At 42.5% G+C, this 16,686-nt stretch overlaps 1 protein-coding gene across 7 annotated transcripts in view; it reads right to left on the reverse strand.

The window, feature by feature from the left end:
• Window positions 1-16,686, reverse strand: part of PLCH1 (phospholipase C eta 1) — a 63,604-nt gene that overhangs the window by 20,459 nt on the left and 26,459 nt on the right. For all 7 annotated transcript variants that reach the window (XM_068691550.1, XM_068691548.1, XM_068691549.1 and 4 more), the window contains 8 exons: window positions 16,288-16,434; window positions 15,241-15,484; window positions 12,658-12,787; window positions 10,819-10,989; window positions 5,491-5,584; window positions 3,613-3,816; window positions 2,345-2,465; window positions 1,002-1,173 (listed from right to left, as the gene is read on the reverse strand). In XM_068691550.1, the coding sequence (XP_068547651.1) occupies window positions 1,002-1,173; window positions 2,345-2,465; window positions 3,613-3,816; window positions 5,491-5,584; window positions 10,819-10,989; window positions 12,658-12,787; window positions 15,241-15,484; window positions 16,288-16,434 (1,283 nt within the window). The remainder of the gene's footprint in view (window positions 1-1,001; window positions 1,174-2,344; window positions 2,466-3,612; window positions 3,817-5,490; window positions 5,585-10,818; window positions 10,990-12,657; window positions 12,788-15,240; window positions 15,485-16,287; window positions 16,435-16,686) is intronic.

Raw genomic sequence — 16,686 nt, forward strand, 5'->3', positions numbered from 1 at the left:
CATGGAGGATAGAGGCAAAAATGTTATCTCAAGGGCTCGCAGCAAAGTAATTGACCTCGTGTGTCAAAGTAAATTAGACAATCTAATAAGCTACAACTCTATTAATCATCCTCTCAAAGGCCTGCATAGCATTTCTTTCTTATTAGATCCATTTTGGTCTTTGAAATTCCTTTCAGAGCAAATCTGTTTACACTGAGAGGCTCAAAAAATTTATCTTGCATACAACACTTACTCCTCCCTTGCTGCTCTTTAGCTACCTTCTGAAGTGCTCTTCTTTCATAACCACTGCTGATGAACCATGAAAATAGTTTCATTTCATGAACTACTGCTCATAGCAGGGTGAGAGGGAGATGCAGGGAAATGCAAGAAATTGCAAGAAAATTTCAGATGATTTCATAGTATTCCAAAATACTTTATATTTTGTATTTGTAACGGAAGACTGTAGGACAACACTTAGATTGATATGAATGATAGGGAAAAATATCCAGCCTGCTCTAAGGAACCTGCTTTGCCAGGAGGGTTGGACCCAATGATCTTTCGAGGTCCCTTCCAACCCCTACAATTCTGTGATTCTGTAATAACATAAATTAAATTTCAGAAAAAGAAAAGTATCAGATAATTTTGTCACACTCCCTCCTATTCACAAAGATGCATTTTATATCATTTCTCTACTCCCCTGACTCAGTGCTAAGGTTTAAAAACCAGCATCTCTGCCTGTAAGGCTCTTAGACAAGATGCTGAAGAAGTAGAAAGACTTTTCTTTACACTGCTGTTGATAACAGCTCCTTGTTAAAACACTTAGAGAAGTGTTCTGGGACACTTGTCAAAGCTAAGGCTTACCCCTGTTTTGATGTGTCTGTGAAAAGCTCAGAATTGTAACTTACTGCATCTGTACTGATCCTCATGGTACAGACAAACTGGCTCTCCAAAGCAAAAGACCTACATAAATACCACATGCTGACTTTTGCTGTATTTTGAACACGTCATGAGTAGCAAATTACCTTCACTAGGATCTTCCCTTTCAGATTTTGAGGACTAGGAAGCTGCCTGGAGTCTCCGGTGACTATAGATGACAAGTCCAATTTATCACCAAATATCTCCTTCAAGTACTGAGCGATCTTCTTCTGCTGTTGGATGCTGCAATGATTCTCAATAGACAGTATCACTGGAAACCTACAAACAAAAACCCCAGATGGAGTCATAGCAGCTTACCACAAACTGTTTCAAGTAATTTGCTTTTGCATTGTCAAGAGTCTGGAAACAGACTCGCTTTGAGAGGAATGACTTCAGATATGAATTCCCAGATCCCTGGGGGCTCAGAATTCCTTTGCTAATCCCTGCAGGAGGGTTCTCCAACCCCGTCCCACTAGTGCCAAAATTTGAAACAGATGATCACCAAGTGTGAGACATAGACCATGAAACGCACAATAAAACTCATCAGCAATGCAATGCCCTCCTGTTGTATAGAGTTGGACAGAAGTTACAATATTCCTTTGCAAGCCACGTACCAAATCTGTATATGCTGTGATCAGCAAGCATTTTGGAATCATCAGGTTCAACAGAAGTGCTAACACCTCTCTGTTCATCTTCCAAATATTTTGTAATAGCAGCATGAACATTTTGCCTTTGTCTTAATAAGTGCAGCTATGGTGAGTCAGACCAAACCTCTGAAGATGACCAGACTGAGGAGAAGCAGAGATATTTGGCTATACTTTCCAAATACATATTTTACTTTTCTTCTCCCCAGACTACTCAAAATTTTATACATCCATTTATGATTTTTTAGACTGTTATGTGTGTACGTGTACATATAGACTTATCTATATGGCTCAAGTCTCTGCAATTTTCATAATGAACTTTGTTATATAGCACCATGGAAAGAAAACTCAAATTTAAACATTACCTCTCAACTCTGTATTTTCTTATACTAAGTATGAGACAGCTTTTCAATTTTCCTACTGAAATAAAGTATCGAATAAGGTAGAGAATATTACGGGGTTGATTTTTAAGGAGAATTTCCCAGGGGAAATGAGTGGGAAGTTTTGTTCAAAGAACCAAAATAATCACTTGATATCAAACAGTCTCAGTCTGTTCAAAGTATTTTTGAGTTTACAATGCATGAAAGGTCTTTCTAACTTCAGCTGAACTTTGTAATTAGATTGACAGTATTGCTTGTGAAGCTGATCAATAAATTTGATACAGGCAGTAAGCAGGGGAACCTAATCCACTTTCTATATTCTCTGTGTATTTAAGGGAATACACCCACTTCCTGGTATTGAACTTCGACATGAGATTAGTTACACAAAACAGACAAGTTTAGCTTCAAAGCTAACTCTACACTTACTCATTTTTGACGAAAGCATACTTATTGATAGTTTCTGCCACATCACGGAAGAGTATTTTAGAGGTAAGCGTATACCCATGGTGCACTACCGGCTCTCCATCCGGACCATCCCAGCAATCCACTATGAAGACAAAAAGCTATACATTAAGAGATGACGATGATCTTACATTTTTCTGCTGATCTTGTTTGCCAACAGAACTCATGTACACCACTCAACTGTACAGGTGTCAGGAAGGTTCATTCAGTCCATTATAACTCTCTAGTTAACACTAACAAGACTGTCTTTTCATTTACTAAACAAAATATCTGCGACCTTAGCCTGCCTCCCCCTTCTTACATTAAACTCATTTTTTCCTGATACACAAAATTACAAAGGTGGAATAGATCAAGTAATGTTCACAGCTATCTATTGGGAAAGCAGCTTCTGCAGACTTTTCTTTTTTCTTTTTTTTTTTTTTTATATCTAGCCTTTTTTCCCCTTGCGGTTAAACTTGTGATTGATGACTAAGTGTGTAGTGGGAGTAGCACTGAGATCATCACATGCCAATATGAAATATGAATGGATTGAGACAATAATACTTCTAATGCGTTAGTGTGGTCTGGATTTACATCAAACTTGTTACTACTGCTGCCTCTAAAGAAAGTTAACTTCACAAAAGACAAGCTACGGGGCTCTTACCTACACTGTACAGTATCTACAAGAGTTCTGAAGTGAGGCAAAATAACATACGATTGCACTAGAGGGAACTTTCCTACAGAAGAAAATAAGAGTGACGGACCACCCAGTTTTTTCAGGTTAATTTTTCCAATCTAATTCCAGTGATGGGTTTTGCAATATACATTACATTAATGATACAAAATTAATACTGACTGAGTTTAGATTTGTCAAAACATCCAGAGGAAAATAATGTTTTGTTACTATTTAAATCAAACAGAATTTAAACAACAATCCAACACCACCTCCAGGCTACCAGACAAATAAACAAGCAGCATCTTGTTTTCTTACACCAGCATTCAGCCAACAAAGCAGCATCTTATGTCTGTTGTGCCTGACCTAAACTGCATTTTTCAGCTCAGATGTTGACAGAAACACACACACAGATGTGTTGGCAGAAGGCACTATTTGCTCACCCGTCCTTTTCCTCCAGTCATTTTTCCACTGAAATTAGTAAGATAGTGAAGCATTGACACCTTAGGTTTGTCACTGACTGTGCTGAGAGGGAATGTCTATCCTACCTCTCACAGCTACAAGTCCCACCAAACCGTACCTTCAATACATCGACAGCCATCCTGCAGCACCCGCGCGTACATCTCCACTCTGGACTGGGACAGCAGCTGGTCTCCCGTCAGGTACGTGTTGTGAGATGAAGCAATGAAATAGTTACAGAGGGGCTGGTCCATATCCTGGTGCACTTCGCAGTGCAATGGGTTGAACACGTCACAAGCAGGACTGCGCATGAAGTTGGTGAAACCTTTGAACAGAGGAAGGTTTGCGTGGATGCCGTGCATCTTCCCAGGCAAAGGATTTGCACTCTGATAGCTGTGTTTTCCCATTGTGCTTGTTAGTGTTAACCCCTGGCCCCAAGATCCAAATCTTGTCCCTACGCAATTTGCTTTGAATTAGAAAATAAACTTTAATCTAGAAAAACACATTCATGACTGCCCCCCCAAAAAACAACGCACTACACAATCAAGAAGTATTTGCAAAACGTGGCAGTGAGCTAAGCTTGTTCAGAAATAAACCAATTAACAACCAACAGTAAAAACAGAATTTAGGATTTAAATATAAGCACGAAAGTAAAGAATAGTAGGTATATAGAAGGCCAGATAAAACCACACATCTACATGCCCACTACCCAACTGTTTTTAGATCAGGTGTTTCCTTCAAACCCGCAAGGAGCAGACGACAAAAATGCACGCCTAATATTCCTCTGTAAGTGTGGAGAGCCTCCCTATGTCAAATCCAACAGCAAAGACAAATTCTGTGTAGCAGAAGAGATGTAGGGTACGAGGCCTGGAAGAGCACAGGTTTGGTGTTCTGCAGATCCACAGAAGGTACCATGGACAGCCAAGGTAGCAGCCACTTAAGGAACAGACAGCATGGGGACCTGGGCTAACCAATTCACTGATTTAGGGAATTTTACTCTAGCTTACAGTTTTCTCTATGCTGCAGAAGATGGTACTGGTTTATAGCACTACAAATCAGATTAGAATCAAAACAGAGAAAGTTTTAAAAAATATCTCCTTTGAGAATGTGAAGCATAAAATATTTCAAAAATGACGGTGTACACAATATCAACCCTGAAAGCAACTCGAACATAAAAGGAGCAGCAGTAAGATTAAAAGGAACATAAAAGCTTTCATAAATATTTTTTAAATGTCACTGCTTGTTCATTTTGCTTTCCTTCTGTCACTGTAAATTTCAATGAATTGCCCAGAGTCACGCCAGAAACTTATTTCAGAACTAGGAGGCTGCACCCAGGATTTAAGTGCTGTGTGGAGGAACATTTCCCCCCCACTCCCTAGAGAAATCACCCTGTAAATTATTCTGCTTCATGAAAACTATCTTCTGGGCAAATTAACAGACCATAGTATTTAATCTGTTTTATTCCAATTCAGATTTGAATTTGATACTAAATTGGATTTTGAGTAAATAAACCGTCTGCAATTGCTTTAGCAAACAAGGTGAATAAGTTACAAAAACCCAAGGAAAAAGCAACTGTTCCTATTTTATTTCACATAATCATAAATCAATGGAGTGTACAGCAGTGATTCCAACCCTACAGAGACAGAATGCAAACTTTGATGTATTACTTTGGTTAGAACGTAGTGTAGTATAACTACATTTATACTGTGCTATACAAATATACAGTTAGCCATAAAAACATGCAAGCCTGAAGCCCTCGAATTACCGTGCTGTGGCTGTGATGTATGGCTGGGTGATGGATCGCTGCCTGATGGGCAGCTGAGCCCACCCATCTCCCACAACCCACAACAATGCACCTGTACTGCTGACTGCTGGTTTCTTCTGTCATCTGCTGTCACGGTCATCAAATATTATAAGATACCTGAAAATACTGTTAAGGCTTTTATATTCCACTATAATTGATCAGGACATAAAAATAATTTAGAAATAAAAGCATTACCTTCAATCCCAAGAACATTTTGCTCCTTGTTTTCTTCTGAGACCTCAAACTTCTGTATGATGTCAAGACAATATTCTGGCGTCACGTTATTCATCTGCACAGAAAGGACAGTGTTGATGTATTTATTTTTTCTGCTATGTGACCAGCATGTCAAAACCAACTTCAGACCTCTGGGTCCCATGGAAAACCTTCTAATCAAACACTGAGCTCAGTCAAATAGGAAGAGGATAGACCCTATTGTAAAAGGACTTGATCTGATTTTTTGTCAGTTCTCCACAAGCCACATGGCTCTCACCTTTTCGGAGAAAAATAGGAATGAGAGGTAGTGATTGCTGTTAAAAGTTGTCATTTCAGCTTAAAAGAAAAAAAAATCAGCTGTTCAGCAGAATTAATAATAGTTGCATTGGGCAATTGTGCTGAAATGAGAACTATGATGTGATATTCCTTAGTACAATCTACTTAAACATGTAAAAAAAAAGATTTGGCAGGGTTTGATTTCATTTACACACATTTTCCACTCCTGCAATTTCATTACTTTCAAGAGACTTCATTCTCTAGGAGAGTAATATACACACTATGAGATAAATAATTAGATTGTGAAATGAAAAGCAGCAGTCCTTTGGAAACAAATAAGACTTTTGTCACCAGCTTCAGCTAGCCCCCAGCTGAAGTCCTGCCTGATGGGGCCAGAGCACCAGGGGTGCTTGTGTTCCTTCTAAAGTCAGAGGGAAGCAGCTCTCATCACTCCCCTCATCGTTTTTTCACCCCTGTCCCCCCTCTACTAATTCTATCACAGGATGGCAATAATGACTCTAAAACCTTTGGCAGCTTCTCTGTACCAATGTTCTGCTTAGTGCCTGCACTCTGCCCCCGTTGCCAGAGGCAGCTCCAACCCCTGCCTCCGAATGAAGGCGTGGGGCAGGCTGGAAGCAGGGGCCGGGCAGCTCCTCTCTCCCAACGGGTGCCATCTCTGCTCGCACGGCTGCGGCAGGAGGGAGACAAGCCACCCTGCAGATCAGGCAACATTTATTGTTTAAATCCCCAAATGGTCCCTTTGGGAAATGTTATTTTTACAGACGGACTTCTCTTTCAGCTGGCAAAACCAACCCCATTCGCTGTGCTCTGCCCATAGCTCCCTGTTCCCAGCATCCAACCAATGCCCAAGCATTTGACGCCTTCTCCAAGCAGCTGACTCTCGATCTGGGCTTCTGTAAGGGGCTGATCTTGCCAAGAGCTGAGCTCCCCCCGAGAAACATGGGTGCCATGACCAACCTTTTCTCCTAACAGCCTAAATGCAGAGAATGAGCAGGGGGCGGCGCACCCAGCACCCAGCTGGATCGACGTTACGGGGACAGCTGCGGGAGGAGAGCAAGCTGTTCAGCTCAGCTGGCACCTCAAGCTGAAAAAAGAAGTATTCACATGGCAAGAGAGGTTTTCCAGCCTTATTCCTTCCCTCTGCTTTTCCTCTTGCCCAGGGAAGGCAAGACCCAGCCCGTCTGCCTCTCCGAACGTTTTATTTATATCTCCAGCTAAGCCGGCAACATGAGACGCCCGCTGGAATTACACTGGGTAAGAGGAACGAGAACAATTTGGTAGAGAAAACAACTGATTATCCCAGCTCAAATAGATGTTGCTGGTTGATTGCAAGCACTATTCATAGCAGCCCTCCTTCAGCACAGGCTGGCCAGAATTAACTTTTTCATTATCCCGCACCGCTCCTTGATGTCTGAGTGGCAGGGTGCTTGTGTGCTCTGCGAATGAAAATGTCTAATCTAGCCCAAAGCTGCATCTGTTAGGGAAAATGCCACTGATTTGTGCTTTTTAACTGTAGCTTAAGAGAGATTATGACTTAGGATACTAATATAAATTTGCTTTAATTAAGTTTTAAAGTCCTTCATTAGAAGGAATACCGAATAGCAGTGACTACCATCAGTGATTAAATACGTAGATACAGGGACTGCTGAAGATGGCCAACCATGGGACTTCTAAAACCTCTTTATATGGGATTATTTTTTATATTCCTAGTTAAAAGCTTTCATTTTGATATGGCTACACTCCCTAAAAGAGTATCAGCCTTTGGATGACCAATGAGATCTTGTTTTTTAAGTAAATAAACTAGCAATCATTTTACCCAAAATAAAATCCTACACAAAATGCAACATTACCCCTAACCTTCTGCATAGAAGCAGGAAAAAAGAGCAAAATCACTTTTGACTTCATCAATTTCTTTGGAAGCAGGTCAGGCAAATCAATTGCCAAAACTATAATGTCATCAGAAGGTGCAGAGCACGGCGGTGCCAGGTGATGGGAGAGCTCTCCTGCAGAGGAGCATGAATCACCCTGGTTTCCCATTCTTGTGGGAAATGAAATAAGAGAAAACAATGTAAACCAGAAGAGTAGCTGGAAAACAAAAGTAGAAGAAATTAGAAAAGAAGTGCAGTGCTGGTGACAGGTGTTCCCAGACAGGATGCCAACCATGCACTGATAGTTCAGCCTTCAGCTGTTCACAGCTAATTACTCTATAAGAAAAACAAAATATAAATAAACAAAGCAAATCCATGCTTCCAATCTTGATGCAATATGTTGATATAAAAAGTCATAACATATGGAGCCATCACACAAATCAGTTATACTCATAATTCTTTTGTATAAGCATGAGAAGAGGGAAGGCATCAGCTTGCTTGCTGGTTGAGAGCCTGTGCTGCTGCACTGAGGTTGCTGCAGAAAGCAGAAGGGCTGACCAGATATGAACCTCGTGTCACATCAACAACCTCCACAGCCTCTCTTCTCAAAGTTCCTGTACCAACATTGATATTCTCATCATTTCCTACTCCTCCCAGGATGCAGGTTCCTGACACCCTTCAGCACACGCTGCCTCAGCTCGCAGCCCGGCGCACATCCCCTGACACATGCAGCCTCATCACACTCCTGCAAAACCAACTCCAAGAGAGCACGGAGAGTTGGTGCAAAACAGTCATTTTCTTAAAATGCATTTAATCCCCATTTCTTACCACTTCTCATCAGATTTTCAGCATTTACCAGATCACTAATTGTTCCTGTGCACTACCTAATTAGTGTGGGCATGCAGTAAGAGTTGGCTGAGACTCTCAGGCAGACTCCAAACACACCAGCCCAAACTGAATAATTAAGGAAAGCTTTACATAATTACAGGTGTGTGTTCCCAGGGCTTAATTGTTAGGAAATTACTCCCTGTTCTGTTCAACTAAAATGAGTGGGGCAATAGTTTTGCGGCCAGTTTCATCCAGGCTGCATGAGGGTCCCTTTAACCTTTTAACCACCAAGGACACCGGCTTGGTGCCAAGCTGGAGGTGTGCTGAGAACAGTCCATGGGGGTCTGCATGCGGGAGCACGAGGGCACAGCATACAAGGAGCAATAAGTTTTCCTGGAGCACACAGAGGGTGCTGTTGGGGGAAAGATCTCAGCAGGTTGTCCTTTTCTCAGCACAAACAAAATGATATTGCAAAGTACCGGACCCCCAGCCAGCAGCAGGAGACCCTTTTCATATGGATTCTCCTGCTCTCAGAGAACCAAAACCAAACATCTCAAGTTTGCAACACCAAAGCAGCCTTGTAAGTGCATGAAACCATGAGCGAGAGCAACAAAGAGTTGCACCACGATGGGGCTCCAAAGAGCATGAGGCCATTCCCCCCACTGGGCAGGTCCAGAACCTACTGCAAAGCTGCCCATTTCACACGTTACTCAAAGACAAGTACAAGCCAAACTGTCAGTCAAAAGCCCCTGGAGGTCCTGCTGTGGAAGCAATCTGTCATTTAGCAGGAGAGCAGCTTCTGGGTGGGGCCAGTTCAGACCCCGATCGATCCATTAGGAAAGGGCACTCCCAAAGGGACAACCCGCAGGCATGCAGATGTGACTGGACATCATCCACTTCTAGGAAACCAGCCTATTTTATGCCTGTTTTCTGCTCCTCTGACATTTGAAGCCATAAAACTGCAATTTCAATTGCAATGAACCGAGTTTAGCTGCACCTAGATGGAAATAATCCTGTTTCACAGGCTCTTAGGTGAGGGCAACAGGGTGTTCTCCTAGGAAGGCCAGCTTAGCAAACTGACCAAAACCAAACCAAAACAAAAAACACTTATTCTATCCCCAGTCAGCAGAATAGCAGAATAGCAGAAAGGAGGCTGTAGCGAGGTGGGGGTTGGCCTGTTCTCCCATGTGCCTGGTGACAGGACGAGGGGGAATGGGCTAAAGTTACGCCAGGGGAGTTTTAGGTTAGATGTTAGGAAGAATTTCTTTACTGAAAGGGTTGTGAGGCATTGGAACGGGCTGCCCAGGGAGGTGGTGGAGTCACCATCCCTGGAAGTCTTCAAAAGACGTTTAGATGTAGAGCTTAGGGATATGGTTTAGTGGGGACTGTTAGTTTTAGGTCAGAGGTTGGACTCGATGATCTTGAGGTCTCTTCCAACCTAGAAAATTCTGTGATTCTGTGATTCTGTGTAATATTCAAAAGTCTTGCCCCAAAATAGTAGCAGATGGAGTTGGACAGAGCACCCACAGGTTTCCAAGCAGACAAGAGCAAAAACTCGATGCTCTTTGGTTGAAGGCATTTTAGAGCTGCATTATGATCTGAACCATCACCAGCTTTTGAAGGCAATCTTGCCTTGCCTGAGGTCATTGCTATCACTTTTGTCTTCTGAAAACACACAAAGGTAAATGTGCTTTAATACTGCTAATAATGGCGAGTGAGAAGACAAGAGGGAAGAGGCAAAAAGTGCAAGATGCTTCTAAAGTACGCTGCCTAGAGGTTCACCTAAGGAAGTCATGCTTCTTTTTTTTCCCCCTCTCAGAATAATGTCAGCAGAGTGTTTACAGCTGACAGCCCTGCCTGTGTTCGGGATTTTGGGCAGTGTGTACACAGAAGGTGGGTTCAGTATGCCAGGCTTTACAGTCAGCTTCGTTTTCCTGTTGCATCAGTACTTTCCTGATGTCCTTCCGCACCCCCAGAGAGCGTTCTCTGCCTCTTTCACGTGTTTTTCCTCCCGTTCTGGGTCCCTCCATGCCCCTCTCCTCCCACTGCCCTTCAGCTGTTCCTGGGCACTTCAGCATCTTCGTGCATGTCCTCCCTGGAGCATCCAGGTAGTATCCTGGACCCCTGACCCTTCTGAACTTTGGCAGGTTGCTGTGATATCCATCTTTATGTTGCATCACAAAAATACAGTCTTCCCTTAGAAATACAGATCTCTTGTGAAAAAAAAAACTGTTCCCCACCCCCCTGCCCCAAGCTAAATGTTTTTCACATAATCCTTTCCCTATACTTGGATTTATATGCACGTACATTTCCATACCTTTTGTTCCACCTTTAGAAACTGAGCAAGTTCTTCAACAGTGAGGTGATCCTTCTTGTCACTGTAGCTTAAGAGCAACAAGTAGAGATCTCGACGTAAGGACATCATCTTGTAAAACACCGAAAATTCTTCAAAATTTAAGGTTCCTTGGTTCTCATCTGTGTCAGCTTCCTAAGAGGTAAGGACACGTAGGTAAGCATGCCAGAAAGTAGGTGAATTCAAGGAATAAAGCAGAAGAGGATTTATGCACAGAACAGAAATTTAATAAATTCTAATCTGCAAAATTCTGCTCAGACTCAAAGCCTTCTACACACAGGCTAAAATAACCACAAAACGATAATACTCTCTATTGGATTTTTTTGGAGAAAACAGTTCCTGCACTGAAGCCCCAGGTTCCCTATGGAGATCTCAATTCCACCTTCAATTTTGAATTTGTGAAGAAGCACGCGCTGGGCTTGCTCTGATCTGATACTCTCCTGTACGTCTTGCAGTTATCCTGGATTACAACATAGCAAGGAACATAATAATTTCACCCTTTGGCTTCCTCTAACAGAGTCTGACATTTAAAAACATTCAGAGCAAGCCATGGTCTTAAATTAATGGTAATTCCAGCTGCAGCACTCTGAGCCCCCCATCAGCTCCCTGCAGGGTGTCCAAGAGCCAGCAGCACTGAGCTCGGCACCAAAACAGAATCCCGGTAGCCCCAGCCTTGGTTGTGGTTTTTGTTTATCCTCAGAGGTAGCAAGAGAAGAAAACAGTACTTAACGTATGTTAATACAAGGTTTTTGCTGTGAACATCTGCCTAAGAGGATTGCTTTGGATTTCCAGAACAAAGAATGTATTTTGGGGAACTGCTGTCAAACGTTACCCAGGTCCCCACAATGACCAAACTTCAGGGGAGCTACAACTCTTGAGAACGCAAGCAGATGATGTAGGCAAAGTGAAATAAATGTGTAGAGACTTGCTGTTGTTCCCACAAGTAACATCCTTCATATATTTCTGCAGTACAATGTTTTGCCTCTCGTTATGAAACCCGTGGCCTTTTCCAAGCAGCGTTAAAGTGCAGGTCACAGCGCCTGCTGTCAGAGCCCTTTCAACGCTGACTTGCCTTTGAGCCCGAGGGCTCGTCTCCACACAGGTTTACCAAACCAGAATTCCTCTCTCCAAGGAAAGAAAGTATCCCCAACCTTGCTATCATGTCCTCCTTCTCAAGAAAGCTCTTCCAGTTCATGCTGTCACCTTCTGGACCAGAGGAGCTCATGTAATAGCAGGTGCAATGAGCAGACCTCGTCTGTTTGCATTCCAAGGACCAAATTTTACTTCCCCTTCACAGAAACCACTCCGCTAACGTTCAGGCATTTTGCTCTCCATCATGTCCTTGGCTTATCTTTCCTTCCTACGTTGTAAACCATTTTCTACCAGCCCAACTGTAACTGTTTTCAGACAACAGAAGTAAAATAATAAAATAAAAATTATTGTGGCTAAGAGAGGAAGTTTTAAAAAGAACCATCATCACTTTCATAAAGCTAGTTTCTATTAAATAATTTTCCACAAAGGAAATGAAAGAAAAAAAAAAAAAAAAAAAAAAAGATTTCAATAGAAGCAGAGCAACCATCACTGCCAGAGTAGAATAATTCAGCTCATAGCAATGAAAACAATAACACATCTAAAGAGTAAAATTCATGAATTGAATAAGACAAGACTTGGGAAACAATCTGAGATGCTGGAAAGGACAGGGCTTTAAGTCCCAGCTTTCAGACCCTGTTGTGGTTCTGTACAGAAGCAGACCACAACTGGCACTGTCTCAGCACAGTGAAACCCCGTGCTAGAGGCACCGACCTGAAACATCTGCCGGACCTTCCTGCGGGGCAGGTTAACGTTGAGTTTATGCATCAGCTGGTGGATCTCTTCAATGTTCAGCAGGCCGTCTCCGTTCTTGTCAGCCTCCTCAAAGGTTTGTTTCACCCAGCTGCAAACGCGTCAAGGAAACGTACAGGAGTGTGGTCTCCTCCTGGAGGAGGGAGGCAGAGCAGCTGGGCAGGACGAGGACAAGGCTTCAGCTCAGGAGAATGAAACTCGTCCCCAGCTCTTCTGGGCAGGAGGCTGAAACTCCTTAGCAGAGCACCTTAACATCTGCTAGGGAATAACTAGGCATTATTCAATCCAGCCTTCACAAACACATCTTTTTTGAGTCAGAGCCTCTGGGCAAAACCCGTGAATTAAGATTTCCCACAGCCTGCATTAGAGATGTTGGGGCTACACCCTGAAGGACTCATTGTTGGAAAAGAGCTGGTGCGATCTGCATGCTTTTCCCTGTGCTGATGCCAAACCAAAGCTATATTTTTTACTACCGTACCCTTGTGGTACGTACCACTTGCTATTGTACCTTTTATCAGGTATAACGAAGAGTGTTGACCTTCCTAGAGTTAATATCCGGGGGCTTCCTGCTTTGTGACTCCCAGGACGCCAGCCCAGCTGCCATCCGTATCAGAAAATGCAACCTAATGCAAGTGGATGGCTTAATGGAGACTTGGTGAATCCAGGCCAAGTACATTATTACGAGCCTGAGGTTTCCTTAAGAATCTCATTAACAATTAAATACTCCTGTTTTCCACATTCTTTCCCCCAAGATTGTTACACAGTTCTTTCATCTCTATCCTTGTTATTTATCCACCTCTGGACAACTTCTTTAACCACCGCCTTCCCTCTAACATCTCTGTCCTCACCTTTTATGTCAGGTGTCCCACAGGGCAGCAACAAGTGCATACAATGATAAATTGTACAGAGAGAACGGACAGCAATTATACATTTGCTGTTTCTCCCTGCACAAGGACAAAGTGGTGTCAAAACCAGCAGCTGTCAAGGCCAGAAAACAGGCTGTGATTCTGTACACTGTACAGCTCAGCTCTACTAAAACTTTTCCTGGGACATTCTGCAGCTTGATGTCTGTTCGAGGTGGCATTGAAAAAGTTTTTCCCCTTACCCTTGCTATGGACAGAAGTTTCATTAAATGCTTAAAAGTGGCGCTGGTTTATGAGGATTACTTGTAGTTTGGTTCACGACACCAGCTCCTTTGCTCCCTTATTTCTGATATTGAGTATATTCTCAGAGGAGAAGCTAAAGTAATTTTCAAATATTGCTGGATTTGCTCTAATATTTTCCTGCACCTCCCTTAATTCTGCATGAACTGCTCTGCTTTCTAACCAGTGAATTTTACCCCCTTTTTGCACATATATTCCTTTGCAGCTTTTCCTAAATCCTTGCTCTAGCTGGAACCGTTACTGGGTCATTTTGTCTGCAGTCTCCCAGCTGCCGCATTTGATAACACAAACAAGACTTGAAGTGATGGTTCACCATAGAGCAGATATGTGCAGCTCGGAAAAAGTCATGGATAAATATAGCAAGCTGAGTGTGTGTGCAGCAGAGCATGCAATATATCCCCCAAACGGATCTGTGCCTATCTCGTATCAGAATTAAACACTGAAAATATAAATTAAATGCCGTGTGTGTATATTCTCCAGCAGGAGTATTTACAAGTGATTGTTTTGTATTCTTCCACGTGGCAAGAAAGAGGTTACAATTATAATCAAGATATTTTTGTTTGTTTAGGGGGAAGTGTTCTTTATGTTTGACACACTAGTAAACACTCTGTGAAAGAAAGCACATCCAGAAAATATTCAGTGAGCAGTCCTTGACAGAAGTGCATTTGGGTTACTAGGCTAAAAAGACATTTAAGGAGCTTTACAGATTTGTCATTCTGACGATCAATGGAGGCTGAGCAGTAGGCACAGATATCTGACACACCCCAAACAAGAGAAATGGAGAGGGCCTGAAGTCACCAGGCAATTTACCAGAAGACTCCAAAAAAAACGTTCATGTTTCAGCTGTGCAGAGGCCAACAAATTCAAGTCTCCCATCAGTTCCCATATTTTGGGAATGGTGCCTTCTAGTGGGCCCTGTAATTTTCAGGGGATGAACAGAGGCACAGCTGGCAAACAGAAGAGGACAGAAATCCTTCCCTGGTGGACACCTCAGGATTTTCACAGGTGGCCAGTAGCACAACGAACCCCAGACCAGCCAGGCTGCACATGCTCACACACAAAACATTCATTTTAAGGGAAGTATGGAAAAGGAACAGCTACACAGGAATTAGTTCTGTACCCTCCAGTAGGGATTTCACTAACAAAAAACGCAGGCCTGCCCGCTGACTCAGTGGGGTTTAATCCAGTTCCTAAGGCACAATTGATGTCTTATTGCACAGGTAAGTGTCCACATCAAATCTAACTAATATTTCTACTGCAATCAATGGCAAAATTTTTGGCACTTAGCTTGAGGTGAAATAACACCCAATACCAAATTCACTAAAAAACTAAACAAGAAATACTGAATTGAAAGCCATTGCTCAGGCTTGTAAAAGGATACTGATCGTGCGTCCTCTGTCGCTTAGCAAGTGAGTCCTCATCACTTATCCCAGCCATCAAATATTTCAGCCCCGTGATCCAGGTGCGAGCTTCCTCTGGGTTGGAGGTAATCAGATCCAGGGACTCCAGGTGGTTGCCGTGGTAAATGGTGAAGCAGCAGCTGGGGTCAAAGTTCCCCTCCGCATGGCGGTGGAAGATTTCGGACTGCCGGCCTTCGGTGACTTTGTAAATGGAATCGATGACAACTGAGGGGAAAAGGGAAACCAAAAATTGACATACTCGTAATAATCACCCAGTTATTTTCTGCTTTTCAGTGATTTTGAATTATTCAGGCTAAAAACCATTCAATGATTTTTAATATCAGATCTTCACATCACTAAGGGCTTTTTGACACCAAGGCTCGTCCTTGCCTACACTGCACGCACAGAGCAGTGGCCCTGCTGCACTGCAGCCCTCAGCTGCCATGCCTGGTCCCAAAAGCACCAACTATCACTGGCCACAGCCTTGCCAATTGCTTGCTTTAAAATCTCAAGCCTCCAGGACAATTCTCTGTAGTTCCAGTCCTTATTTTACTTAATACACTGCTGATTTGAATTGCTAGTTTAAAACAGGAACAGTTTCAATGAGAAACACTGCTACACAGTAACTCCAAGATGTAATAATACCTAAAGAAAGTTATCAGTTGTTACAATGAAGAAATGTCCATCTAAGCTTTTCTAGGTTCTGTATTTAAGTTGTGGTGCATACAATTCAAATAGATCAGCATGGTTATTGAGTCCCCACTGAGTTTGTTCACAATTCACATGAGCACATGGAAAATGTCCACATGCCGCTGAACCACATTCCCTTCCTTTTATTCTCCCAAGCTTTTAGTAGGTGCTTAAACTCTACTCACACCTTTGACAACCTTCATTTTAAGTATCATCCCAAATTTAAAATAAGTGAAGAGCATTCATATAATAAGTTCAAAAGATATTGCTCACTTTTCTGTCTGTAATTCACACTCTAATGCTGAACTGCCCCAGAAATTAAGACATTAAAAATTTACTTTTTGCCTTTTCACTTTTTCTGGACGGTCTCCATCGGATGCAGGTTCTGTGCTCATCCAGGTAGAAGAGACGAACGAGCCCTTTGGTTCCACTCTTCAGCTTAACCATCTGAGTCCCAGACTGCATAACACTCATGCATCTTTCAACTGTTAAGCAGAACAGAATAAATTCAACCAAATGGCCATCCAACTCCGCTAATAAAACGAGTTAATGGCTTTCAAACATCTCCCAGCCGTAAAACATTTGCCTTTCACCTTCATGGCCAGGAACTGGCACTGTGCCACAGCCATACCATTTCTTCTTCACAACTAGGCTCCACATCAGAAAATAAAGTGCATCTGTCAAAACACCTTCACAACAAAGGAGGCAAAGAAAACTCAAGCAGATACTGAAGGAAA

This window comes from Anas acuta, chromosome 9 (assembly GCF_963932015.1).
Source record: "Anas acuta chromosome 9, bAnaAcu1.1, whole genome shotgun sequence".
Lineage (NCBI taxonomy): Eukaryota > Metazoa > Chordata > Aves > Anseriformes > Anatidae > Anas > Anas acuta.